At 41.2% G+C, this 27,320-nt stretch overlaps 1 protein-coding gene across 1 annotated transcript in view; it reads right to left on the bottom strand.

The window, feature by feature from the left end:
- Positions 1–25,510, bottom strand: part of LOC124776944 (serine protease inhibitor dipetalogastin-like) — a 382,087-nt gene extending 356,577 nt beyond the window's left edge. The window contains exon 1 of the mRNA XM_047252169.1: positions 25,333–25,510. Within this exon, the coding sequence (XP_047108125.1) occupies positions 25,333–25,510 (178 nt within the window). The remainder of the gene's footprint in view (positions 1–25,332) is intronic.
- Between the last annotated feature and the right edge of the window lie 1,810 nt (positions 25,511–27,320).

Below are 27,320 nucleotides of genomic sequence, written 5' to 3'. Positions count from 1 at the left end.
ACGAACAGTCCATGACTGCAGCGCCTTAGACCACTCAGCTAATCCCATGAGGCTATTGTTTAACAAAGAGTTTGTATTCAGACAGAGGTCTTACATTTTCTGTGGGTGACATTAGTTGCATAAAACTGTCAGTTCAGGAAAAAACATTTGACAAAATGAACTGATTACCTATCTAGTTGTCACAGAGAAATTTTTCACCTTGCTTTTTGTGGTGAACAAAAATTTCCATCTCCTTCATTGTATGTGATTTTTGGAAATGTTGGAGTATCTTAAGATCTTCCTCTATGTTCTTGAATGGGTCTTCAGTGTTCTTTGTGTGTGTTGTGAATTAGTTATGCGAGTAAAGAATGAAATTCCTGGTTCTTTAGATGGTATCAGCAATACAATCCAATATATGGCCACCATATCGTATTTACGTAATCCTTCTCAAAAAATAGCAAACCCACTTAGATCACATCAAGCGAAAGTAGCTTTCTTCACAAACAACAGATTAGAACAGAAATTATGATCACCTTAAACAATGAAAAAAGAATTCTCAGAGTTAAGAATATACAAAATCGCATGTAAAACTTGCTCAAGCTACTGCCTGGGGCAGACTGGCACCAATTTTCTTGTACGTATATTGAACACATCAACTGTTACACTGATAAGCAATTCACAAAATCGGCGATAGCAACACACATACAAAAAATGGACACCGAATTAAAAAAATAGAAGAATATCTTAAGATACATCAACACTTCCAAAAATCTCTTATAATGGATTTAATTTACCAGCTGGAAATCTTTTTACACCACAAAGAGGAAGGAGAAAAATTCTGTGATAAACTAGATAGTGAACCATTAAATTTTTCAAATGTTTCCAGTATATAACTATAGTAATTTCCATAAATATTTTCATTTCTTCATAGACTCAGTTCAACATTTCAGACTAAATACAATACTATGTAGAAGCGATAGTTTAAAAGCCGTTAGTAGTCACTGATGGGGAAAAAAAAGATTTTGTAATTGACAGTTCTTTGTAAATAATATAACTCACAGAAAATGTAACACCTCTGTATACAAACACCTTGTGAAACAATACTATCGTAATTTTTCTGTAACATATTTTGATTACAAAAATAAACAGTATCAGTGATCGTTTCCATGTTTGTGATATTCTGAGTAATGAAGAAGACAGACAAAAATACTATTTCTAACATTAGCATATAAAAATCATCCCAAGATTTATTTTGCCCGATTTTCCGATTGTAGTACAACCTCGATAACACGGCTACAGCGGAAGACAGACAGAAAAACAGACATACAAACATTGCAAAAAATACTTATGTAAACAAATGTACTCGACAATGAGAATAAATTCTCTAAATGCCTCGTGCTGAGCATGAAAAAATATGAAACTTCCTGGCAGATTAAAACTGTGCCCGACCGAGACTCGAACTCGGGACCTTTGCCTTTCGCGGGCAAGTGCTCTACCAACTGAGCTACCGAAGCACGACTCAGGTCCGGTACTCACAGCTTTACTTCTGCCAGTACCTCGTCTCCTACCTTCCAAACTTCACAGAAGCTCTCCTGCGAACCTTGCAGAACTAGCACTCCTGAAAGAAAGGATATTGCGGAGACATGGCTTAGCCACAGCCTGGGGGATGTTTCCAGAATGAGATTTTCACTCTGCAGCGGAGTGTGCGCTGATATGAAACTTCCTAGCAGATTAAAACTGTGTGCCCGACCGAGACTCGAACTCGGGACCTTTGCCCTTCGCGGGCAAGTGCTCTACCAACTGAGCTACCGAAGCACGACTCACGTCCGGTACTCACAGCTTTACTTCTGCCAGTACCTCGTCTCCTACCTTCCAAACTTTACAGAAGCTCTCCTGCGCACACTCCGCTGCAGAGTGAAAATCTCATTCTGGAAACATCCCCCAGGCTGTGGCTAAGCCATGTCTCCGCAATATCCTTTCTTTCAGGAGTGCTAGTTCTGCAAGGTTCGCAGGAGAGCTTCTGTAAAGTTTGGAAGGTAGGAGACGAGGTACTGGCAGAAGTAAAGCTGTGAGTGCCGGACGTGAGTCGTGCATCGGTAGCTCAGTTGGTAGAGCACTTGCCCGCAAAAGGCAAAGGTCCCGAGTTCGAGTCTCGGTCGGGCACACAGTTTTAATCTGCCAGGAAGTTTCATATCAGCGCACACTCCGCTGCAGAGTGAAAATCTCATTCTGGAAACATCCCCCAGGCTGTGGCTAAGCCATGTCTCCGCAATATCCTTTCTTTCAGGAGTGCTAGTTCTGCAAGGTTCGCAGGAGAGCTTCTGTAAAGTTTGGAAGGTAGGAGACGAGGTACTGGCAGAAGTAAAGCTGTGAGTACCGGACGTGAGTCGTGCTTCGGTAGCTCAGTTGGTAGAGCACTTGCCCGCGAAAGGCAAAGGTCCCGAGTTCGAGTCTCGGTCGGGCACACAGTTTTAATCTGCCAGGAAGTTTCATATCAGCGCACACTCCGCTGCAGAGTGAAAATCTTATTATGAAAAAATATGTAACTGGTGCGGTTTTCATTACTTAAATCAATAATTCAGTCTAAACCGAAGCAATTGTCGCTGCTGATATCGTACATTTTGATCGTCTAAGTTTCATCAGCATTTGAACGCCTGTCGTTTTTTAACTCATATACTACGTTTATGAATATTGGCTGTGGAAGTTTTGAAGACGCAGTATTTGTCTCTGACTATACAACACTCGATGGTTCTTCCTGATAATGGCTAATTATTTCTTCTATATTTTCATTTAATATTCCTCGTCAGGGTCATTCAATTGGGAATGGGCTGTCAACGGTAACATTTTTATTCGTTCTCTGTCCAAACAGTTTGAAATATATAAATGTGGAAGCGGGGGTTTAAGCGAATATTAAAATGTATTCTCTAAATATAAAATGCAAATGACTTACTTGGTGGTGTAATCAACAAAAGAGCGGACTTTGTGATTTATTTGAAACATACTTGGAATTTCTATGATTTTGTAATTTTATATACGAGTATATCACGTTCTTTTATGAAAATGACCTTCACGAATAGAATGGAAAAATTAGAGGCATTTTGCAGGAATTTTTTGGGAAGGGTTTGGTTGGATGAACCCAACAGGACCCGCTTACCAAAGCAGTTGCATACATCTGCAGTAGGTCGTTCTGTCATATATTTAAGGGTAATACTAAGGAGCAGCATAACATGGGTCGAAAACATATAATGAGTATTGATATGGAAGTCAAACGAATAGAAAACTTAGATTGGAGAAACTCCAGTGTAGCTCCAAGTTAATTGCATACAAGAGATGAGAGTGACCAATTACAGATGACTGTTACATCGTTCGGAGTTTTTACCAGTACGCGTGATAGCAGAAACTGGACGAATTCAGTGGCGCGTGGATAGGATCATAACAGGTCCAATACAAAAGTGTAATGAAGATTCTCAGGAAATTACTATGTTAATGTCTGAAAGAAAGAAGATGTTCTTGCCGGCCTCTGTGGCCGAATGGTTCTAGGCGCTTCAGTCTGGAACCGCGCTGCTGCTATGGTCGCAGGTTCGAATCCTGCCTTGGGTATGGATGTGCGTAATCTCCTTAGGTTAGTTAGGTTTAAGTAGTTCTAAGTCTAGGGGACTGTTGACCGCAGATGTTAAGTCCCATAGTGCTTAGAGCAATTTGAACCATATGCCTACCAATACATAACATTAGCAAGATGGTTCGAGTGTGTGGTGGTGCATCTGGTTTTACCTCCGAGGCTTTTTCCATAAATATATCAAAAGCTTTCCATCAGGGAACCAGTAATGCCATTCTCTGCAGTCTATTAGTTGAAAAGATCGCATTCAGGCAACACTTTGAGACTGACGATACTCAGTGTTATGGCTACGTTGACAAGGGGTCCACTATTGTCATGGATGGGTCACTGTCACTAAAGAGGCATTTTTACTGCTGCTGGTTGCTATTAATGGCTCTTGGAAACTTCCAGTGGGGAATTTTTTGATTTGTGGAATAACTAGGGAGCGGAAAGCTAACAATGCATCAGTCTTGCTTGTTCCAGTGGCTTTTCAGTAGTGTGTCATTCTTGTGAGGGTTTTACACTAACCTGTCCATGGCGAAATGACCCCATGATCTGAAGACCACATTTTCTTAAGATATCAACGACGAAGTGGCAATTATGTTAGATCCTCCACACATGTTGGAACTCGTTAGGAACACTTTGGGAGGAAATAAACATTTGTGGAATGAGCGATGTGATATCATCTCGTAGTATCTCTTTGAACTACTTCATAATGTGCACGTAAAGGAAGGATTCCGTTTAGGCAACAGGATTACAAGCTGTCACATTTATTTCCTCAATAATTAAATGAAAGTGAGGTTATCAGCCGAACTGATCAACAACTCTGTCGCAGATGCAATACAATATCGCTGTAGCATAAAGGTACCTCGTTTGAACGATGCATTTGAAACGAACAAATTCATCCGCATATTCAACAGCCTTTTTCACGTGCTGAATTCGAGAAGCCTTATCCAGAATCAGTGAAATCAGTGAAAGTGGCCCTTGGCCGTTCAGAACTTCAGATTTGTGGAAAGATTTTTGTTGGTTGCACAGAAGTACGTCAAAGCCTTACAGAGTCTCCATTACCTCAAGTTCCAACAGTTGTGGACTCGAACAGGAAGTCAGGCTTTGTTGGTTTCCTTATTTCAATTGTTTCACATTTTTGGGCAACCTTATCTGACCCTCGGTTTTCTGCATTCGTACTGAAATTTCTGCCCACTCAAGTACTCTCAGGACTATTTAGAAATGTTCTTCAGTGCTATTCGTAGTCATTTCATGTCCGACTACAAAAGACTGTTAGCACATAATGAAATCGTGGGTCTGAGAAAAGTTACTGTGTAACACTGGAGTAAATTCCTATTTTGATTTATTGTGGAACACATTAATGTCACTTCAGATCGTTCACAATTAGTAGATGTGGAGAGCCACTTGATGACTCGTTTGATTAGATTAGATTAGTTTTTCGTTCCATAGATCCGTGCTGAGGAGATCCTCGTGGATGTGGAACATGTCAATTTTTTTAGGTTGAAATAACAATACTAATAGTATGAATATATACAATACATCATTTGTTTCTATTAAAAAATTCGTCAATGGAGTAGAAGGAGTTGGCCACTAGTAAGTCTTTCAGGCTGCTTCTAAACTGAGCTTTATTTGTAACTAAATTTTATCTTTGTTGGCAAATTATTGAAGATGAGTGTTCCTGAGTAGTGGACCCCTTTTTGAACTAAAGTAAGTGCTTTTAAGTCCTGGTGCAGATCATTTTTGTTCCTGGTATTGTATGTATGAACTGAGCTGTTTGTTGGTAAGAGAGACATATTATTTACGACAAATTTCATTAAGGAGTAAATATACTGAGAGGCAGTAGAAACCTCTTCAAATAACTGGGTATACTAACTACTGCCTCTTACTCCACAAATAATACGTATTACACGCTTTTGGACACTGAAAACTTTTGTTTGACTTGAAGAGTTACCCCAAAATATTATACCATATGACATTATGGAATGAAAGTAGGCAAAGTATGCAAGCTTTTTCATTTTACGTCGCCTATGTCTGCTAACACTCGAATTGCAAATACAGATTCGTTACGGCGTTTCTGCAGTTCTGTGGTGTCCTCCTCCCAACTAAATTTATTATCAAGATGTAATCCCAGGAATTTAAGACTGTCACCCTCTTCTATCTGCTCTTCTTCATACTTTATGCATATGCTGGGTGGAAACCTCTTACAGGTTCTGAATTGCATATAGTGAGTCTTTTCGAAGTTTAATGTCAGTGAGTTGGCTATAAACCATTTATTTATATCCATGAAAATATCATTAGCAGGACGTTCTAGAACTACACTCGACATACTATTTATTGCAATACTTGTGATCATGACCATGTTGCATCTGCCGGCCTGTATTGTTGTGTACATTGCAGGATCAGGGATGAAATGAAAAAGTACTTCAACATGCTGTTAAATGGAAATGAGGAAAACACAGCCGTCAACGACTGTAGAGTAATTAATGAAGCCCAAACCAACAGGCATCCATTAACATGGCGTTAGGTGGAAACAGCATTAAAGAGCACGCAGAGTGGAAGATCGACAAGTTTGAATGATCTCAGCTCAAACATAACAAAGGCAGCCGGAATATTTGGTTTAAATTGGCTGTACAGAGTGTTATCGGTGATCTGGGAAGAAAATAAAATCCCAAAAGATTGGAGTAAATGAGTCATCATCCGTCTGTTCAAAAAGATCAATCGACGAAAATTTGGAAATTACAGAAGGCACCATTCTGCTGTCACACAACCTGAAGCTATTAGAGAAGATCATAGAACTGAGACTCAAAAAGATAGTAGAGCTTTTGCTTGAGGAAGAACAACATTGATTCAGGAAGGACTGATGTACTATGGGTCTTATTTTTGTAGTAGGGATGCTGACAGAAAAGTACTGGGAATGTGGAAGAAATCTTGTGATCGTATTTGTGGACATTGAGAAAGCGTATGACAGTGTTCCTCTAAACAAGATATGGGAATGTTTGGAAGACCTAAAGGTGCCAAAATACCTAAAAAAGTGTTACAGCTGTGCAGCTGTGTCCAGATACGCAACGGACGATCAGAATGTTTTGAAATAAAGAAAGGTGTCCAACAAGGAGGTGCCATGTCACCACTTCTGTTTGTAATAGTGATGGACAAATTCATAAAATCTATCAAGAAAATAGACACCGAATCAAACGCCCTGTTTTTCGCTGTTGATTTGATAGTGTGGGGAGAGATAGGAGCTGAAGAACAGAAGAAAATCAATGAGTGGAACAAAAAATCAAAAATTTCGGACTAAAAATAAGTAAAACAAAGACAGTAGAAATGACAATCAACAGACAAGGAACAACCACAAATATATTTCTAGAAGGAGTCAAAGTAGAATCTGTTTCCCATTTCAAGTACCTAGGAAGCATGATCTCGAAATACAACACCATTAAGCAGGAAGTACTCAGCAGGACACAAGGAGCATCCATTTTTTAAGTCAAATCAGAAATCTTCTCTGGGATGATAAAATACCATGAAAAGCAAAAGTCTATTTCGCACCATTCCTTACATATGGTTTAGAAACATATACCCTAATAAACGAAACCACAGCAGAGTTCAGGCAACAGAAATTAGATACATTAGAAGTATGAATCAGACAATTAGAAAGGATAAAATCAGGAATGAGGTGAATAGAAAAGTAGCTGGAATTGAGGTTCCTGTTACCACTGTCATAAAGAAACACAGGCTTCGGTGGTATGGGCACATAATGAGAAAGAACAGTGAAAGACGTGGCGAAAAGTATTTCAACCCGATACTCGTAGGAAGAAGAGCATGGGGAAAACCAAGAAAACGCTGGATAGAGAGTGTAAGTCCAGATGTGGAGGAGAAAGGACACAAATGGGAAGATGTCCTAGAATAGAAGATGTATGAAGACAGAAGCAGTTGGTGAGCGCTTGTACAGCGCACCCGGGAAAGTGGAGTTCGAAAACGATGACGATGATGACATTGCAGAATTTGTTGTTCGGCACTTAGAAAATATATTTCGGTGTGAGCCATGCTTATCAGTGCTGCGAGGTGTTAGCAGTCATACTGTTCATTCTCTTACGCACAGGAAGAACAGAGGTGGTTAGTTTCACCATCAAATGATGTTGTAGACATTTGTCTTTGTGCAAAAAGAACATTTAAAAAGGACAGTGCCGGAAATTGGAAAGTCCCAGAAAAAAAACTTTTCTCTAAGTGCATATCAGAGATACTTGACTATTTTCTGTTCAGACCAGTGTTCACTGACTTGGCTGGACATATGAAGGATCGTCATTCATTAAACAATCATGTACGCTGATCAAGCCGACTGCCAAGAGATATTTGCAGACACGGCAGAAACACTCTGCAAAAATGTGCAACAGATGCAATACAAGTAAAAAAATTATCAGACTACACCAAACTTGTACTTTTTAAGCGCCAGTTAATTTCATTATTCTCCTTCTCATAGCTGGTAATATTTTTCCATATGTTAATCTGATATATGAAACAGAATGGTAAATACTTTGACATTCACATTCGTTGCCACCTCGCAACCAAACTGTCACCTTTCAGCCTAACCTGGAACTTGTGCTACACGTCTCTGTCAGACCTTTTCGGTGAGGGTGGGGACAAGAGGAAGGTTCAGCATCGTATCCTGCTTGTTCGTTAATATTTCGTCCAGGATTGTCCAGTATTTCATGTTTTCACGTACAGTACAGGCATCTTTCCTGTTTTGATTGAACTTTGACGAGTTTTAAGAGGAGCTCATTCGCCATATACTGTGGTACGTGTGATGTCATTTCATTGTCGTCTCTCATCCTATTTACATTTACATGGAATTCGTTAATTTGGTAAAAGAACTTAATAAAGAGTTCTTGACTTCGTTTCCCATTATACACAACAGATGAATTATATTCAGTTCAAAGCATAAATGTAAAACATTGTTTAATAGTTGCGAGTGAATTTTTTTGTGTAGCAGTATACTGTTATTAATTTCAAACTTTTGGGTGTTCTAGAATATCATTTTGGGAAAAATTAGTATCATGTATAAATGAAATTTCAGAAATGGTCCTCAGAACTTATGACATACCGTCCAGCAAAACAATTTTTATGCATCAAAATGGATTTTATTCATCAGAGATCTGTAAAACTTTATCAAATGCAGATAGTTGCAGAATTAGTTCTTTTTGAGTATGACACTAGTATTATAATCAATCCACGCATACATGCAGTAACAGAAGAAATAATGAACTGACTAGTTTGCTGCAAGTGGTCTCACCCTCGATTTTGAAGAGACACAAGACATTAAGTTCTGTACATTTAGAGGTACTGCTTCAATGATAAGTGTAACATAGTGAGGAAGCAATAGACAGGATGACAACTTCAAAATTCTAAGGAGTTTCTATTGAAAGGAATTTAAACTGAAAATAACACATTTTGGAACTTCCAAAACAGCTTAGTTCAGCCACATTTGCACTTGGAGTCATTGCACATCTTGGGGAAAGTCAAATCAGTGAGCTGACATATTTTGCATACTTCCACTCAGTACTGGCGTATGGAATAATGTCGTGGGGTAACGTATGTCTAAGAAAGAAGATATTCATTGGTCCACAACGTGCTGCGAGAACATGATTAGGTGTTTTGGTATTCACCAACGATCATCTTGCAGACATCTGTGTAAGATGTTAAGCAATTTGACTACTGCTCCGCAGAATATCAAACAGTGGAAGAGAAAGTACAGGATGGAATATTAGCAGTATTGTGAAAAAGAATAGAGTGCTACTCACCATAAAGAAGACACATCGAGCAGCATACAGGTACTACGAAAAGAGTATTCACACAAACTTTCGGCCAAACAGTTCGTCAGAATGATACGAGAACACAACACACACATTCATACGATCATACACACAAAACCCACGCACGCATGATCGCTGTCTCCGGCTGCTGTAACCAGAATCAGCGAATATTGTCGATATTCCAACCTGGACATCACATTGTTTGATTTTGCGTAACAGCTTTTCTTCTGTCCCATAAACCAATGGTTTTAATTTGTTACTATCCTCTAAAGTTTTACTTCACTCAGCGTCCGTTCTTTCTCTACTTTCCTGTGTTTTTCATTGTCTTCCAACACGCAAACGCTCAGACATCAGGGGCACACTGTATCAACGGTCTCGTCCCCGTACAACACACGGCTACGTGACCGACCTGGTTGTTGCTGCAGCATCTCGTTCCCTATATTCCTACCGCCGCTTATTATTCATTGTTTACAATTTATCCCTCTTTAAGAAAGATTCTGGCTAGAAGAGCCGGAGACAGCAGTCATAGGTGTGTTTGTGTTTGTGTGTGTGTGTGTGTGTGTGTGTGCGCTTTGTGTTGTGTGTATGACTGTATGAACGTGTGCATGTATGTGTGCTTTGCTTCCTTTCTGAAGAAGGCTTTGGCCGAAAACATTCGTCAAAATTCTTTTCGTCGTGCCCGCCTAATGCTTGGGGTGTAACAGTCACTCCGCTTCACAGTATAGTTATTTCTCCGTGATTTTTATTGTAAATTATCCATTGCATTTCAAAGGGAACAGTGATTACGATACCAGGCGAAAAAATAATATTCATTACACCACATCAAGGTTGTCTGTAGCACAAACACACAATGCTGTAACGAAAAGTTTTGATCACTTATTCTCTGATATAAAATGCCTGACGGTGAGCAAAATAAAATTTGAAACTAAACTGGAAATGTTTCTCTTTTAGTTAGTCCTATTCCGCAGAGGACTACATGTTACTGTACTGTGTAAATGATGATTGGTAGGAATTAGTAATATCTGTCCGTTTTTAATTTAAAAAACAAAAAAATAACAAATGATCAGCATGGAGGCATATTTATGAAGAAATTAATGTTAATCTAAAATGATTGGTTCCATATCATTACGATTTATTGTGCAAATGATACATTGAACATGAAACTAACTACTGTTATATCAGAAAGCATGGTTCAGGCTTATACACTTTGAAAACCTCAAAATGAAATTCAAAAGTAAGATGAATCATATGACCAAAGTAGATGTACATTCCAATTGTTATATGTTTGATTATTCTCGATAAACTCACAGACTTGGCGAGAAATTTTGCAGGAAAAAAAGCAAATAGGCAACCGTTAGAAAAGTAGTCCTACATATTACACAGATCAGGCTATCATCATAAAAAAATATTTACATTCACGGTAAAGTAAAATATGCATTTTACGGGGTCTAAGTGTTTGGAGCACTCCGTTAATCACATTTATAGTATTGCGCAATGCTGAAACATGCTTAGAAAAATTATATCGTTTTTTACGCTGTAAACTACTGTTATAGGCCCCATATTGGATGACGCAACATATGTAAGATTTCGAAGTGAGAAGCTGTGTGAACTACAGTGAGGCTAATACACTGACAATCTATTTCTTTGACATTTCAATAATCGTTCACTTTGTTGACATGCACAAGATACAATAACATACCTTGCTTGTTTCATCACTGCACGCATTTATGGGCTAACAAAGAACACATGGGTAAGACTTTTGCAACCGTGGACATTAAAAATGTTGTGCATACAAGTTGAAAGCTATAAACGTAACGACCAAGAAGCAGTACCAGTAATCAAACATTGGTTCAAATACGGTAATGGTGCAATTAAATGGATCACGAAAGCGTCCTTTTCACATCACATCCTTCTCTTCTTGGTTATGCGAAATGTATCAAGAAAAAACGAGTTACATTAAGAAGGCCAAATTTTTTGTATTACTAGGGCAAACACAAATTCTAGAACAGAAAAACAATCGAAATTGTCTGCCTGATACAATATTACTCATGTAAGGACTGTATTTTTCTAAAATTTGAAATAGGTGTTGCCTGCATACGACAAAAACAATGACCAAGAAGCAATCGTAAATAGTAGCTAATGCTTTGGGTTATTTAAGGTGGCAGCAGGCCCCGCCCAATCTGGCTTCAAAACAACGTACAGCGAAATCTGTAGCTCTATAGCGCCGTCTCCTTTGTTTCTTTTTTTACCTCCACGTGCCTGACGCTCAACGGCTAAAGTACGATGCGCTTGTGTGGACACGAATTAAGCACTTCGAGGACTGTGTAAGCATTGTATTCATTAAGTATTATGTATGGCATATAAAGAAATAGAAGTATACTCACAAATACGATATAGTTCAAAAGTCAAAGAGTAAGTAGCTCTTTCTAAGAGTAATTATTGTTCCACATTTCACGCTATCTATATTCTGCAAATCTAGAATATATTTTACTATATACTTTTAAAAATAACCTATGTATTAATTTAGAGTACAAGCTAATTCCATTTCAAATTATTTTTCCAAGTCCGTCCTGCAGTTTCAGTGTGAAGGAGCAACAAACATACACATAAATTTTCGTATTAATAAAATACGTACGACTAATGTGGAAATCACTCATTAATAGTCTAACTTTGCTGATCCTCAGTTATCTAAATACGAGTGTAACAGGCTAATTAATTTGCCCAATAACAGTCATGGTAATGTGGTATTTACTTGTCTCAGCAACTGCCAAAAGATTCATATGCTGTGGTTAACTTAATACCCCATCCATCACACAGTGTTTGATGAAATAGAATTACTTAAGAGTGAGGATATTAGTGCTCCCATCATGCAAAAAAATGCAAGGACTTTCTTTTGTTCACATTACAACTGCGTTATTCCCAATGTTACAGAGAAACCGTAACAGGCTATTCCTACCCCGCTGCGCCCATAGGACGGATGTCAACACGTTGTGCTACAGACGATCTCGTCGTCCCGCAGGATTCTGAAAATGAGAGCAAAATAATAAATTAAATGAAACTGTGCAACACGTGGGTCGTGTACCCGCCGTCTTACAACGTTGCTGTATTTTTAAGGCGGTGAACGCGAAGTACGGTGTGTCTTGCACTTGAAAGCTAATATTTCGACAAGAGAGCATGGCACACATAGAAAGTTTTAACTGGTCATAAAAACTTTAGTGCCTTTCCCGCAGCGGCACGTAAACTGCTACTTGGCGGCGTCTCGCTTCAGCTGACAGCGCGTATTTCGCTGCGAGGAATAATATTCGAGAACGCCAGGGGCTGTCGCAGGGAGACGGTGCGGCGGGGAGGGAAGCGACGTGCCTAGCCGCTTGTTGCTCGATTCCAACCAAGATTTTTCTGCTCATTCACTTTTGTCGTACCAAGGCCTTCTGCTTAGATAGATTTTCCTTTTTTTTTCTTTTTTGGTCAACTTACCACCATTTCGTCCGGTCCGAAGATGGCATTCATCTCTTCCTGTTCCCTGCTAATGTAAACTCTACATCACTGCTACGTACAGAATCCTCAATACTCGGTTTTACATTCTCTAATCATTATATGTAGTTTGAAGTTTTCCCCACTACCGCTGCTTCCAATGCCGAGTTAATTACCACTTAGCTGCTATTCAGATGCTCCACTAACTATTTTTTTCTTCTAACAGAGATTTTCCACTGAATTTTCTCCATTATTTTATCGTCTACACTAATGGAAAAAAAACCGTAACACCAAGAAGGGCCGGCCGGGGTGGCCGAGCGGTTCTAGGCGCTACAGTCTGGAACCGCGCTGCTGCTACGGTCACAGGTTCGAATCCTGCCTCGGGCATGGATGTGTGTGATGTCCTTAGGTTAGTTAGGTTTAAGTAGTTCTAAGTTCTAGAGGACTGATGACCTTAGAAGTTAAGTCCCATAGTGCTCAGAGCCATTTGAATTTGAACAAAGAAGGATTTCTGCGACATAAACATGATGGCTATGCAAATTTCGCGTCAGTCACATAAGAGGCGGCCAGAGTGGCCAAGGGATTCTAGGCGCTACAGTCTGGAACCGCGCGACCGCTACGGTCGCAGGTTCGAATCCTATCTCGGGCATGGGTGTGTGTGGTGTCCTTAGGTTAGTTAGGTTTAAGTAGTTCTAAGTTCTAGGGGACTGATGACCTCAGAAGTTAAGTCCCATAGTGCTCAGAGCCATTTTTGAAAGTCACATAAGAGTGGCGCTAGCAGCGCCACTATAAGGACGCAAATCAAGGTTCCTTAAATATACGCTGTAATGGTGGTGAGCGTTACCTTCACACTGGACGTGGGGAGCTGATTATAGTAAATAACGCCCTCAAGGCGACAAAGACGCCATTATCAACACCTCATTGAGTTCAATAGGGATACGAGAAGCTGGCTGTTCCTTCTGCGATACTTCAGAAAGACTAGGCAGGAATGTAGCCACTGCTCATGATTGTTGGTAGCGGTGATCACGAAAATGTACGGTCGCAGAAAAATTGGGCTCCGGATGGGCATGTGGCACTACCAAAAGGGAAGACCATCGTGCTCTGCGTCTTGTTCTGGCGCATCGTACTGCAACTGCAGCAGCAGTTTGAACAGCAGTCGGCACCACAGTGAAACATCGAACCGTTAGAAATCGGTTACTTCAAGGACAGTTCCGAGCCAAATGTCCTGTAGCGTGTGTTCCACTGAACCCAAACCACCGTCATTTGCAGCGTCAGTGGTGTCAAGCGAGAGCTCATTGGAGGGCAGGGTGGAGGTCTGTTGTGTTTTCTGAAGGAAGCTGGTTCTGCCACGGAGCCGGTGACGGCTGTGATTTGGTTAGGTGGAGGCCAGTTGAGGGCCTACAACCATTCTGTCCGCGTGCTAGGCACACTGGACCTACACCTGGAGTTATGGTCTCGGATGCGGTTTCTATGACAGCAGGAGCACTCTCATGGTTATCCCACGTACGCTGACCGCAAACCTGTTCGTCAATCTCGTGATTCGTCCTGTTGCGTTGCCACTCATGAACAGCAATATAGTGGGTGTTTTCCAACAGGATAACGCTCATCTGCATACCGCTCTTGTAAACCACCATGCTCTACAGAGTGCCCTAGCCTCTTCGATCGCCAGATTTGTCTCCAATCGGGCACATATGAGACATCATCAAACGACAATTCCATACGTTGTCCACAACCAGCATTACCCGTCCCTGTATTGACCGAACAAGTGCAACAGGCATGGAACTCTGCCCCACAAACTGACATCCAGCACCTGTACAACACAATGCGTGCACTTGTACATCCTTGCGTTCAACATTCTGGCGGATACACCGGTTAATAATGTACCAGCATTTCACATTGGAAGTGGCTTATGTGTGAATTCCTAAGGGACCAAACTGCTGAGGTCATCGGTCCCTAGACTTACACACTACTTCAACTAACTTAAACTATCTTATGCTAAGAACAAGACACAAACCAATGCCCGAGGGAGGACTCGAACCTCCAGCGGGAGAGACCGCACAACTCGTGACATGGCTCCCCAAACCGCGTGGCCATTCAGAGCAGCTGGAGTGGCTTATCTCGCGCTTGCATTAACCCGCGATCTTGCAATATTAATCACTTAAATATATTACCCATGCAAACGTATTACCGAAAATTCATTACTCTACATTAATTATTTTTTAGTACTACGATTTTTTCCGTCAGTGTTTGATTTTGTTTGGTACGTAACGTCATATACGTCGTTTGTTATCTATCATTTAAATTATGACAGACTCTTTTTCTCTTGTTTTCCCACAGTCCATGTTACACTTCCATTCAATGCTTTGCTTTAGGCATACAGTTTCAGAAGTATCTTTCTGATATTAGGATCAATGTTCGATATTGGTAGACAGTTTTTGATGAAAGCAGCTTTCTTTGTCTGTGACTATTTTCTTCTGTTGCCTCCCGAGCTTCTGCCATCTTCAGTAGCCATACTCTTTAGAGAGGCGGCCTCTGTAATTAATACAACTGTCACAAGAAACTATATATGTATTACTTTCCTCCGGACATGTACCACAGTTTTACAAACTTGGGGAAATGACAACGCTTCCGCCAACGGAAACGGCGTGACTACTTGTCATAAGTTTTATGTTTGCCCGCCGCGTACTGGTGTCTGTACAGCTCGGCGGCTTGTCCACATGGACGTCAACAACTGCTCTAAAATGGTATGATAGCCGAAATTGGCCGTTAGTCGAAAATGAACAGAAATTACAGTCAACGGCGGAAAGGATGTTATTTCAGAAACTATATGCCGTTTACTGTGGTCTTTCTTACAATTCACCTGCCTGAAAACAGAATTATGATATCTTAAACAGTTCCGGAAATAGTTGAGATGAACTGTTTAACTGTGTAACAGGCCTTGCTGCAGCCGAAATACATTGTTTAGTAGCATTCGTAAATAAATCTGATCATACAATAAGTTTACCTTATTTATTTATCCTGGTAATAAAACAGCCATCGGGCCCTCTCTCGCATGTAACCAAGCATTCCTTCTTTTTTACACTATCTTCGTAACGGCACACGCTATAAAAATATTTGTATCTAATGAAGGATACAACACTCAAGAATAACTAAAACATAAATAGTGGTAAACAGTAATAACTAGAGTACCAAAGAGCGCAATTTATATTAGTTCATGAAACGCCGAACAACAAAGTTAGATTTCTGATATATAGGCAGAGGACTCAGGCAGCAATTAACATAAGAGACGGGAGGAAAGAGAAAGGAAGAGGAGGGGAGGGGAAGGGGGAGAAAGAGAGGGGGGGAAGAGTAATGTGAAAGAATACAAGTAATGAAGCGAGGGGAAAAGAAAGTAATGTAACCGACTGAGAAATGAAAAGATAAAGACTCATGGTTGGAACAAAATGGAAGTATTTGCACTACTGTTTGTCAGAGAGAAACTCAGAGAAACTCGCTATGTATGTTAATTTTTTAGGGAAAAGTTTGAGATCGACGAAATAGGTGCTTCAGCTGTTTCTTAAATGGAACATGTATTAGAAGTGCTATACAACTTACATTTGATATTGACTTTGTGAGCTATAAATATTTCTGTCTGCTTACTGTCACCATCAGTATCCAAGACTGTTGAATATCTGCACATACTGAGTGTCCTATACCTGTTCGAGCTGACTAACATCAACTGATGATTTTTCCTGAGTTGGGAACCACAGTCATGGTATGTTTCTTGAATCAACTTATTGCTGACATTTGACAGTAAGTTTTTGTTATTATTTCACTATCGCGATTTCATACTATAATTCGGGTTTTATAACATTATACGTATGAAAACTGTTTAGCGACCAGTAATTTGCATTTATTGCTTGTAGGTTACGTCTACACATTAAGAACGCCTTTCATGGGTTCAGTTTTTGGGAGATGCTAGTATGATTATAAATATATAAAACTACGTCGAACCCCAGGTGGAATTAACAATCTGTTCCCCTTTATTAATAAAATATGGTGCTAGCACTCAAAAGATTATGTAACTCACATAGCAGTTGTGCCTAAACAACGATCTCTGAAGTGATACAGACGAATATCACTGTTCGTTCTTGCTTACAACAGAACTGCGTTGGCCAGCATTATCAGAGCAAAATGCGTTGAATCGTGTCTGCCGTACTAATGTCAGCTATAATCCCCGCACTCGCATCTTATGATGAGACGGCTGGTGTATATGTCAACATATGTTTTGTAATGTTTCGGCAACGACACGTCGTTCAGATATATTTGATATTCACTGACCTCGTAAGTGATGCCCCTTAATATGTGTTTACCAAATATATTCACATTGTACCTATCACTTCGTTTTTCATAAATTTTATTGTTTTCATTTATCAGCACTGCACTTGAAACTGCGGTAGCGAAACAAATAAACAATAAAATCTTACAATCAAATAGCAGTAACGATTTCATTTTTTAAAAAAGGAATAATATCAGTTATCATCTTATCATCAACAGTTTATCATGAATGTTACTGGTGGGATGCCAGATTTTCATTGCAGTAAACTTTGTCAACTGAAATATTGAAGTGCTACCTGATATTTCAGCGTACGTGAAAGAATTGTCTGCTCTTCTGACAACAGCGAAGGAGGAAACGACAGCAACCTCGAGATATCACTGGCGAAAATGTTCAGAGGATCGACAAACACTTCGCCCGATGGACAAGCATTAGCCCGCGAGACTCTGGCAGTTCCGCGAGAACGGTTCTGGTAACGAGTCTCCAAACTCTGTCTTAAACGTTGCGACCGCCCACCCTAGGTGAAAGGCCGCTGTAGATACCAATTGCCAAGCTGTGTTTAAGTGCTAGGGAAATATTGGAATACAAGCAGCGCATTATTTTAAAGAACATCCGTAGCTTCGAGGGGAAAAAAATACACATAAATTACAAAGAAGAAAAAGAAAGGTACAAGGGGATAGGGAACTGATTTCTTAAAATATTGTTTCGCATTTCCTTGTGTTAAATCGAAATGTCGCAAACATTTTGAATATTTATTTTTATTTATACAAAACATGTGGAAAACAACTTAAGGTCGGCACCATCTAACCACTTTTGGTGGAATAAATTCTCGATTATTGACTTCAGCCCGAACTTAGTTTTTCATCAGTATCGTTTGTTTAATTAAAATCAATGATCTATGTAGTATCTCGATTTAATACATGTCAGGTCTTTTAAGCAGCAGACCATAACTGTTTTGCAAGACAATGGTCTTTAGAAAATAAACAATTTTTTCAGCCTTCAGTTGCAAGGTAATTTTTACTCGTTTACCTAGGTTTCGATTCCAGTAATGGAATCTTCTTCAGAACCTATAAATTCAACCACATACGGACATATATTACTCACTGAAATGCATCATCAGTCTAATGATTGAATAATAAGGAAATAATGATACTTTCAAAAAATTAAATTTTTTTGAGAGCCAAACACTGGCCATGCCACAGATTAAAGATTAAAACAATAAAGACGCATAATCATAAGATTATGTCTGTGAAGATTAAAACCATTAAGGCGAACGTAGACGGAGCTACGCCGGCCAGAAATAAGGACCACATGTGAGCGGCACGGAAACTAGGCGTCCCGAGCAGTTTCGCGGCGAGGCTCGGCCGCGGCCAAGCGCATGCGCGAGCGCAAGCGCAAGCGCAGGCGCGAGAGACAAACTGTCTCAAAATTATTTAGTGCAAATATTCATATAAACAAAATGTGACTGAAAGCCGTCCTACAAATGGACAAACCTATCTATTGGTATGGCAACATTAAACAATTTACCTGAGAGCATGGCCAGTGTTTGGCGCTCAAAATAATTTAATTTTTTGTAAGTATCACGATTTCTTTATTATTCAATCATTAGACTGATGATGCATTTCAGTGAGTAATATATGTCCGTATGTGGTTGAATTTATAGGTTCTGAAGAAGATTCCATTACTGGAATCGAAACCTAGGTAAACGAGTAAAAATTACCTTGCAACTGAAGGCTGAAAAAATTGTTTATTTTCTATACATATACGGTTGCTGACGCGCTGTATTATGTTAAAGATTTGTAAACAATGGTCTTTATTTGCCTGCGGCTCCTCTTTTATAAAGCGTTTTATAGTTTTATTTAAACTAAAAAAATATGTATATTTTTACTGAACTCGTCCGAAATTGGAAAAGAAGAAAGCCAGAAACGAAAAGACGTAAATGTAACGGATGCTATAGCCTGTGTGCAGTCCAAATGCACGACCTATTCTGCTACAAGAGGTATATACATTCTCACATTCTGATACTGGAATTACGAGTACCAAGATTTAAAGAAATTATGTATAATAATTTACTTGTCTTTGATTGAACATACTTACCCATTCATTTTTATCAGCTGTAGTTACTTTCTTGCTTAATATGAAACGATTTTTCTTTCCAATATAAACAAACTTTCTTCAGAATAAAATTTCCTCTCCGGATCGCCATATGATGAAACAGCTACGTCAGCGTACATTATGTGAGACCAGAAGTGTTCATTTAAATTGCACAATCTCATCCAAATACAGAACAAAACTGACTCTGTCTTTTATTTTAAAGATCAGATTCTGGCGCTAGTGTATAGGTTGGGCAAATTTTAGTGACAAATAAATATCAAGAGTTTCGTATCAGAGGTGTAAAGCAAATGTTTCCTGAATTCAAATGTTTTAAGTACTTACAAAATATGTACATTGTTAACGATGCGCTCCAAGAAATTATATTTACGCCTCTGCTCTCGAAGTTGCTAAAATCATACACGGTAGGTTTAATAAGGTAAACACATCGCTGTTATTAAGAACATAATTGAACACTTATTAATGAAGGCAAGAAAGTCTTTATTGAGTACATTATATCTGGAGGCTGGATACGTCTAATTTCTGAATAAAAAACGCGATGCAACACAATATTCGTCTCACGTCTTCTTCCAAAGTTTTTGTTTTGCATGTCCATCCTTTATTGAGATTCCAAGTTAAAAACAATACTTTGGCAATGTTGGCTTACTTTCCTCCTCAATATCACCATACAGACGGTTTTTCCATTTCCCTCTCCTACGCACTAAGAAGCGTCATCTACGTACTGTATTATGCGGATGACGAATAGAAGTAGTGGAGTGTAGTCTGGCGTTTGTGTTGTTGTAGATGATTACGGATTGAAAGGAAGGAAATAGTGAAACCTGACACTGGCGCTTAAACTAGGCTATAACAGTACAGGCTACAGAGCTCTCCCCCTAGCTCAGCGTCCCCATCTGACAGTTAGATCACAACACCAGTGTCTCGTTTGCACGCTGCGTCAGACACAGAGAAATTTTTGGTTTACTGTGGACGTTTCCACACTCTGTTACTAGAGAGCCGCGTGGGATTAGCCGAGCGGTCTGAGCCGCTGCAGTCATAGACTGTGCGGCTGGTCCCGGCGGAGGTTCGAGTCCTCCCTCGGACATGGGTGTGTGTGTTTGTCCTTAGGATAATTTAGGTTAAGTAGTGTGTAAGCTTAGGGACTGATGACCTTAGCAGTTAAGTCCCATAAGATTTCACACACATTTGAACATTTTGTTACTAGAGAAAAGCATGCCGCTACATTTTCCACCTTCGTTCACCAGTTTTTTTCGATGAGCGTTAGTTTCATCTCTAGAATTCGAACCACGTCCATTGGGTCGAAGACCACATTACCGACTTGCGTTAACGATCTCGGTGATAAGAGAAGCTACAAATAGCCTAGTCTTAATTGTGGCACATAAACAGAAACGGATGGGCAGAAAATCTGACTGTATTGTGGAACATTCCCGGTTCGGCCCCTATAGTTTCATGAAGTTCTGGTAGGTTGCGGCTCTACACACAGTCTTCAAAGTGGCATCTGTAGTGGAGGTGCGGTCCAAGAAGGGATCTATCATTGAGTTTCTTTTGGCAGAAAATCAGAAGATATTCACAGATATTCGCAGATATTCACAGACGCTTGTAGAACGTCAACGGAGACCTGACAGTGAACAGAAGCACGGTGAGGCGATGTTTGAGGCATCTGTCATCATCTCAGCAAGGTCGCGCAAACCTGTCTCATCTCCAGCGTGTCGGCCGCACACAGCTGTGAAACCCGCAGTATTGCAATATGCGGAGGCTCTCATTCGAGGTGATCGACAGATCACAATAAAACACTTCGCTGCTCAACTGGACGTCTGGTAGTGCTGACACAGTTATCCATCAGTTGGGGCAATGAACAGAAGAAATCGTAACAGAAGACCATAAAGAGTAACGAAGGATCATCTGTGCAGAATTTCTTGCGCGTCACGAGGCTGATCGTGACAATTTTTTGTCGAACATCGTCACAAGCGATGAAACATGGGGTCATCACTTCGAACAGGAAACAAAACGGCGCATGGATTAGCGCCACACACCCTCTCCTCTGAAGATAAAGTTCGAAGAATCTCCCTCAGCCGGTTTAGTCAGGGTGACGGTCTTCGGGAACTCTGAAAAGATTATACTATTTGATGTCCACCCTCGTGGTGCAACTATCAACTCAGAAGTGAGATTTGCTACTCTCAGGAAATTTAAGTGATGACTTTAGTATGTTGGTTATCACAAAAATGCTAATGAACTTCTCCAAGATAGCGCAAGGCCTCACACAAGTCTGCGAAACCGAGAGGAAGTCAGAAAACTTCATTGGACTGTTCTCCCTCATCCACCAGTAGCCTGCAATTCGCATCTTCCGATTGCCGTCTGTTTGGCCCAATGAAGAACGCACTCCCCTGAAAGCAGTACGTGTTTGATGAGGAGGTTGTTGATGCAGCAGGACGTTGGCTCTGACATCGGCCAGCAGGGTGGTACCATGCGGGCATACAGTAAGGTGACGTAAGGGCAACATACTGAACTGAGATTATTTTTAAAGCAGGATTTTGTACCCAAAAGAGTGAGGAAAATATAGCGTAAATTGTAATCCTGAATGAAACAATTTTGCGTTGAGAAAAAAATGTGTTGTGTGGAGTCACCGCCAGACACCACACTTGCTAGGTGGTAGCCTTTAAATCGGCCACGGTCCGTTAGTATACGTCGGACCCGCGTGTCGCCACTATCAGTGATTGCAGACCGAGCGCCGCCACACAGCAGGTCTAGTCTAGAGAGACTCCCCAGCACTCGCCCCAGTTGTACAGCCGACTTTGCTAGCAATGGTTCACTGCCTGCATACGCTCTCATTTGCAGAGACAATAGTTTAGCATAGCCTTCAGCTACGTCACTTGCTACGACCTAGCAAGGCGCCATATTCAGTAATTAGAATGAATTCTGATCAGACGATAATGTGAATCATGTACCGTCAAGAGCGACGTTCATCATTAATGGATTAAAGTTAAGTATCAAACTAATTCAGTCCGCTTTCTGAATTCTAATTCCTTGTCATGTTCCAGACCTCACGTCTGTATAGCTCTTTCCTCCTCACGCCAGCCTGCGTGAGCTAAAACGCGTGCATTTCGGCCTCCATTAGTATCACGGTGTTGGTTCTTCCGCCAACACAACATATTGCATTATTTATTGAACGCCTTTCATAACCGGGCAACTACCTACAAATTTTCAAGTTTTCGATCTGTGTTGGTTTTGCTTCCGTAAGTCCATACTCCGACCACGACAGTATTACAAGTTGCAGTCCTCCCTGAAGTGCCCAATAATGTGATCAGCTGTTCCACATGTACTTTCCAGTCACGCTACCACAATTATCAAGGGTGCGTGCATAGTCTGCGTCAGATGCAGATTCTCTTCAACCTGACAAAGAGATTTCTTACCACCTTTGCTCCAGAAGAATTGCAGGCGTATCTAACAAACCATTTGCATACAGCGGATAGCCTTAAATGAGTTGAAGTGATTCGGTGACACCAGATCCGAAGGTTGTATTCCTTCATAAAAATATACAGCATTTGCCTCTGCTACTCTCAGTGTTACTAGACATATTTTGGTAAATGGCATTGCATCGTCATCGGTACATTTAATTTTGCTGCCGTCGGCCCGTCAGGCCGCCGTCACCATCATAGCCTGCTGCTGTCTTCGCTCACTGTGGGTGCAGTGTTTCTTTCTCTTGTTCTTGCACTTTCTTACATGTCTCATTTGCACCACACATATGCCTTCTGTCTCTTCATGCAATCTCTTTATTATCTCTTCCACACTGACCTGCCTCATTCGAGTCTACAGTAACTCTATTCCTACCATATCTTAATATTTTCAGACTTCTTTGGGATGTCATCTGCATATCTTTACTGATGTCCTAAGTCTGAGAAAGTTCTTAGGTTTTCTTCATTTAGTTGTCACCTTTCCTTAATTTTGCACTCATTTTGTTGTCCGAATGCAACGTCGATCTTTACCTGCGTATCGTGTGGAAATCGTTTATTGCCTCTCACCACAGCGATTCTAGAACGCCATGTAGTTCCCTCTTTTGCCTCCAGTTGATCATAGTCTTCATTCCAAGCACATACCTTCGATTTTTTACCTGCACTTTTTCCCGTTTGACGGTCATTACATTTGTCCTCGATACCTCTGGTTCATTCTATACCCCCCTGGGGGTTCTTTTCGTTTTTGCAGCTCCTGTGCTACACCTTTTCACTACTAATGGCCTCTCTCAACAAGAAAACCCTTCCCTGAAGTTGTCCCCATGTTTAGCATTTCGTACCTCAGTCTGTATAAACGTAACTCTTGTGGGATCACTTTGTTGTCTGTTTGGCTGTGTGTCTGGCCGTTACGAACTCCTTTTCTCAATAACAGGTAGACGCAATAATTTGAACTGTACGTCACATACTAAATTATACGGCCCGTTGGCAATGTAAAAAATTGCAGCTTCTACGTCAATGCAATCATAAGATACAGACATTTATGTCACATTTTTAATGTCTTGTCAGTATCGATATAGATAACAGGCAAAAAATTGTCGAAATTCTCTATTCCCGGGATGGATGAGCCATCTATATACACAATAAAGTTTGTACGCAACCCTTGGTGCGTGATTCCTGCTCGCACTTATCCGAATTTTCTTACTCAATGTCCAAAACAACATACAAGTATTAAAAAAAGAGCTCGTCTCAGGGCTGAGATATCCTTGTGCGAGTCTCATAGCTACTTCTAAGTGGTTATCAATAATTTGGAAGTCTATCTCATTTAATATTGATTAGGCTGCCATCTGCACCTATCCTCTCAAGGACAGATCAGTCCCGGATCGGAGACAGTAGACCTTGTTGGTATGTCCGTTGAAACCTGTGTCATCTGAGTCGTTTGAATATATTTAAGTTTCTGAGCTTCTAGGAATCATTCTGAAGACATGCTCCCTCAGTTCTCCAAGGATTTATTTCTCTACACGGAGCGTGTTCGCACTTTGCGTCGTTGGCTTAAGGTAGCTATACAATGTCCACTTGTTGCCAAAATCAATTGGAGCAATTTTTTGCTTGTACATAACAACACCCGCAATCCAAGCTGTAAGAGGGATAATTTGACCCATATCACCTCTTTCATACCTGCCTTCCACATTCTTTATTGTCCTTTCGTAACTAATTTGGTAACGCGTTGTGTTCCTTGATTAGGTTCATTTTTTCCTTTCAAATAAATGCATGCATAATACAGGAGAAAAGTGAGAGTGTTAAACATACTGCAGCACTATTGTTGGTGTTCTCATCTTATTAAATAGAGGCTTATATGAGGTTCTTGAATTAACACCAGGGTGGCATGCTTTTGAACGTGCCGACCGATGTGACCGTGCGGTTCTAGGCGCTTCAGTCTGGAACCGCGTGACCGCTACAGTCGCAGGTTCGAATCCTGCCTCGGGCATGGATGTATGTGATGTCCTTAGGTTAGTTAGGTTTAAGTAGTTCTAAGTTCTAGGGGACTGATGACCACAGATGTTAAGTCCCATAGTGCTGAGAGCCATTTGGACCATTTGGCTTTTGAAATTATTTATTTGCGACTTGACGGATTTGCCTCAGCATAAAAGTATGCAAAGAACGTCAATTTACGTTTATCGCAGGTGCTGACTGTGTGCAATATTCTCATCGTAAGGATAGCTGTATGCAAACTTCTGACAGTATTCACATGGCGCCGTCCAGTATACAGCCATCAAACCACGGCTTTCGACGAGGATCAGTGGCAGCACAAGCAGCTGGGATATTGATAGATATTAGCTGACAGCAAAGACTCTCAAATTTATATAAAAGCCCGCTCGTGACGTCGCCATCGGTACAGCCGGGAGGAAAACTGAAATATTATCATATATGAGAGAGAGCAAAGAATATTTTCAACAGCTGGCAGCGGGCCGTAACTCTCGTCCGCCGGCGGCGTGATACATGGCATCAATATCTGGGCCGGAGCGACGCCCACCTTGTCGGCGCGGGCTGCCTTTAAAAAGCGATAACTTCCGGCGGTCCCCGGTCACATATGAGTTCCGGCCGGGCCGGGGCAGCCCGTCCGTCCGCACAGGTGCCGCCGGCGGGCGCGGGCGCGGCTGACGGCCGATTGGGGGCCCGTGTCCGCGCCAATATATCGGCGGGGGGCGGGGGCGGGGGCGATGGCGTCAGCAGACTCAGCGCGGTGCCACCAGAGGGAGCAGGAGAGAGGACCCTCTAACATCATGACGGCTAGACTGCCCAGTACCTGTCCCCAAAGCCTAGGTCGCAAATTAATGGTGTTTCCGAATGAATATCACTGTCTTCATTATTTACCACAGTTCCTTTCTATTAAAACTTATGGGAGGAGAGGCCGTGACCGTTGAATAAAACTACTGGGCGGTAGCAATATCTTTGCAGTAGTACATCATCTACTACAGTACTGGCCAATAAAATTGCTACACGCGAAATTTAACAGACAGGAAGAAGATGCTGTGATATGCAAATGATTAGCTTTTCAGGGCAGTGACGACAAGGTTGGCGCCGGTGGCGACACCTACAACGTGCTGACATGAGGAAAGTTTCCAACCGATTTCTCATACACAAGCAGCAGTTGACTGGCGTTGCCTGGTGAAACGTTGTTGTGATGCCTCGTGTATGGAGGATAAATGCGTACCATCACGTTTCCGACTTTGACGAAGGTCGGATTATTGCCTATCACGATTGCAGTTTATTGTATCGCGACATTGCTGCTCGCGTTGGTCGAGATCCAATGACTGTTAGCAGAATATGGAATCGGTGGGTTCAGGAGGGTAATACGGAACGCCGTGCTGGATCCCAACGGCCTCGTATCACTAGCAGTCGAGATGACAGGCATCTTATCCGCATGGCTGTAACGGATCGTGCAGCCACGTCTCGATCCCTGAGTCAACCAGATGGGGACGTTCCCAAGACAACAACCATCAGCACGAACAGTTCGAAGACGTTTGCAGAGCATGGACTATCAGATCGGAGACCACGGCTTCGGTTACCCTTGACGCTGCATCACAGACAGGAGCACCTGCGATGGTATACTCAACGACGTACCTGGGTGCACGAATGGCAAAACGTCATTTTTTCGGATGAATCCATGTTCCGTTTACAACATCATGATGGTCGCATCCGTGTCTGGCGACATCGCGGTGAACGCACATTGGAAGCGTGTATTCGTCATCGCCTTATTGGCGTATCACCCGGCGTGATGGTATGAGGTGCCATTGGTTACACGTCTCGGTCACCTCTTGTTCACATTGATCGCACTTTGAACATTGGACGTTAAATTGCAGATGTGTTACGACCCGTGGCTCTACCCTTCATTCGATCCCTGCGGAAACCTACATTTCAGGAGGATAATGCACGACCGCATGTTGCAGGTCCTGAACGGGCCTTTCTGGATACAGAAAATGTTCGACTGCTGCCCTGGCGAACACATTCTCCAGATCTCTCACCAACTGGAAACGTCTGGTCAATGGTGGCCGAGCAACTGGCTCGTCACAATACGGTAGTCACTACTTTTGATGAACTGTGGTATCGTGTTGAAGCTGCATGGGCAGCTGTACATGTACACGCCATCCAAGCTCTGTTTTACTCAATGCTCAGGCGTATCAAGGCCGTTATTACGGCCAGAAGTGGTTGTTCTGGGTACAGATTTCTCAGGATCTGTGCTCCCAAATTGCGTGAAAATGTAATCACATGTCAGTTCTAGTATAATACATTTGTCCAATGAATACCCGTTTATCATCTGCATTTCTTCTTGGTGTAGCAATCTTAATGGCCAGTAGTGTAGTTACGTCAACTTAGCGATGTGTAGAAAAGGAACGTACAAGGAGCGTTCAGTAAGAAGTGCAATATTTCTTTTTTTTTCTCGGCCAGTTTCCATTATAAAAAAGCGAAATTTACTCTCGGTCATTGTGTAATATTCTCGCTTCAGCCCCAATAATTTTATGAGCGATAGATGGTGATGCTGTACGGAACCTTCAAGGTGGCATCTGTAACAGAAGTGCGTTCCAAGCAGATAG

This window comes from Schistocerca piceifrons, chromosome 1 (genome assembly GCF_021461385.2).
Source record: "Schistocerca piceifrons isolate TAMUIC-IGC-003096 chromosome 1, iqSchPice1.1, whole genome shotgun sequence".
NCBI classification, from domain to species: domain Eukaryota; kingdom Metazoa; phylum Arthropoda; class Insecta; order Orthoptera; family Acrididae; genus Schistocerca; species Schistocerca piceifrons.
Note: the sequence above shows the minus strand (reverse complement) of the source record. Positions and strands in the feature narration are given on the sequence as shown.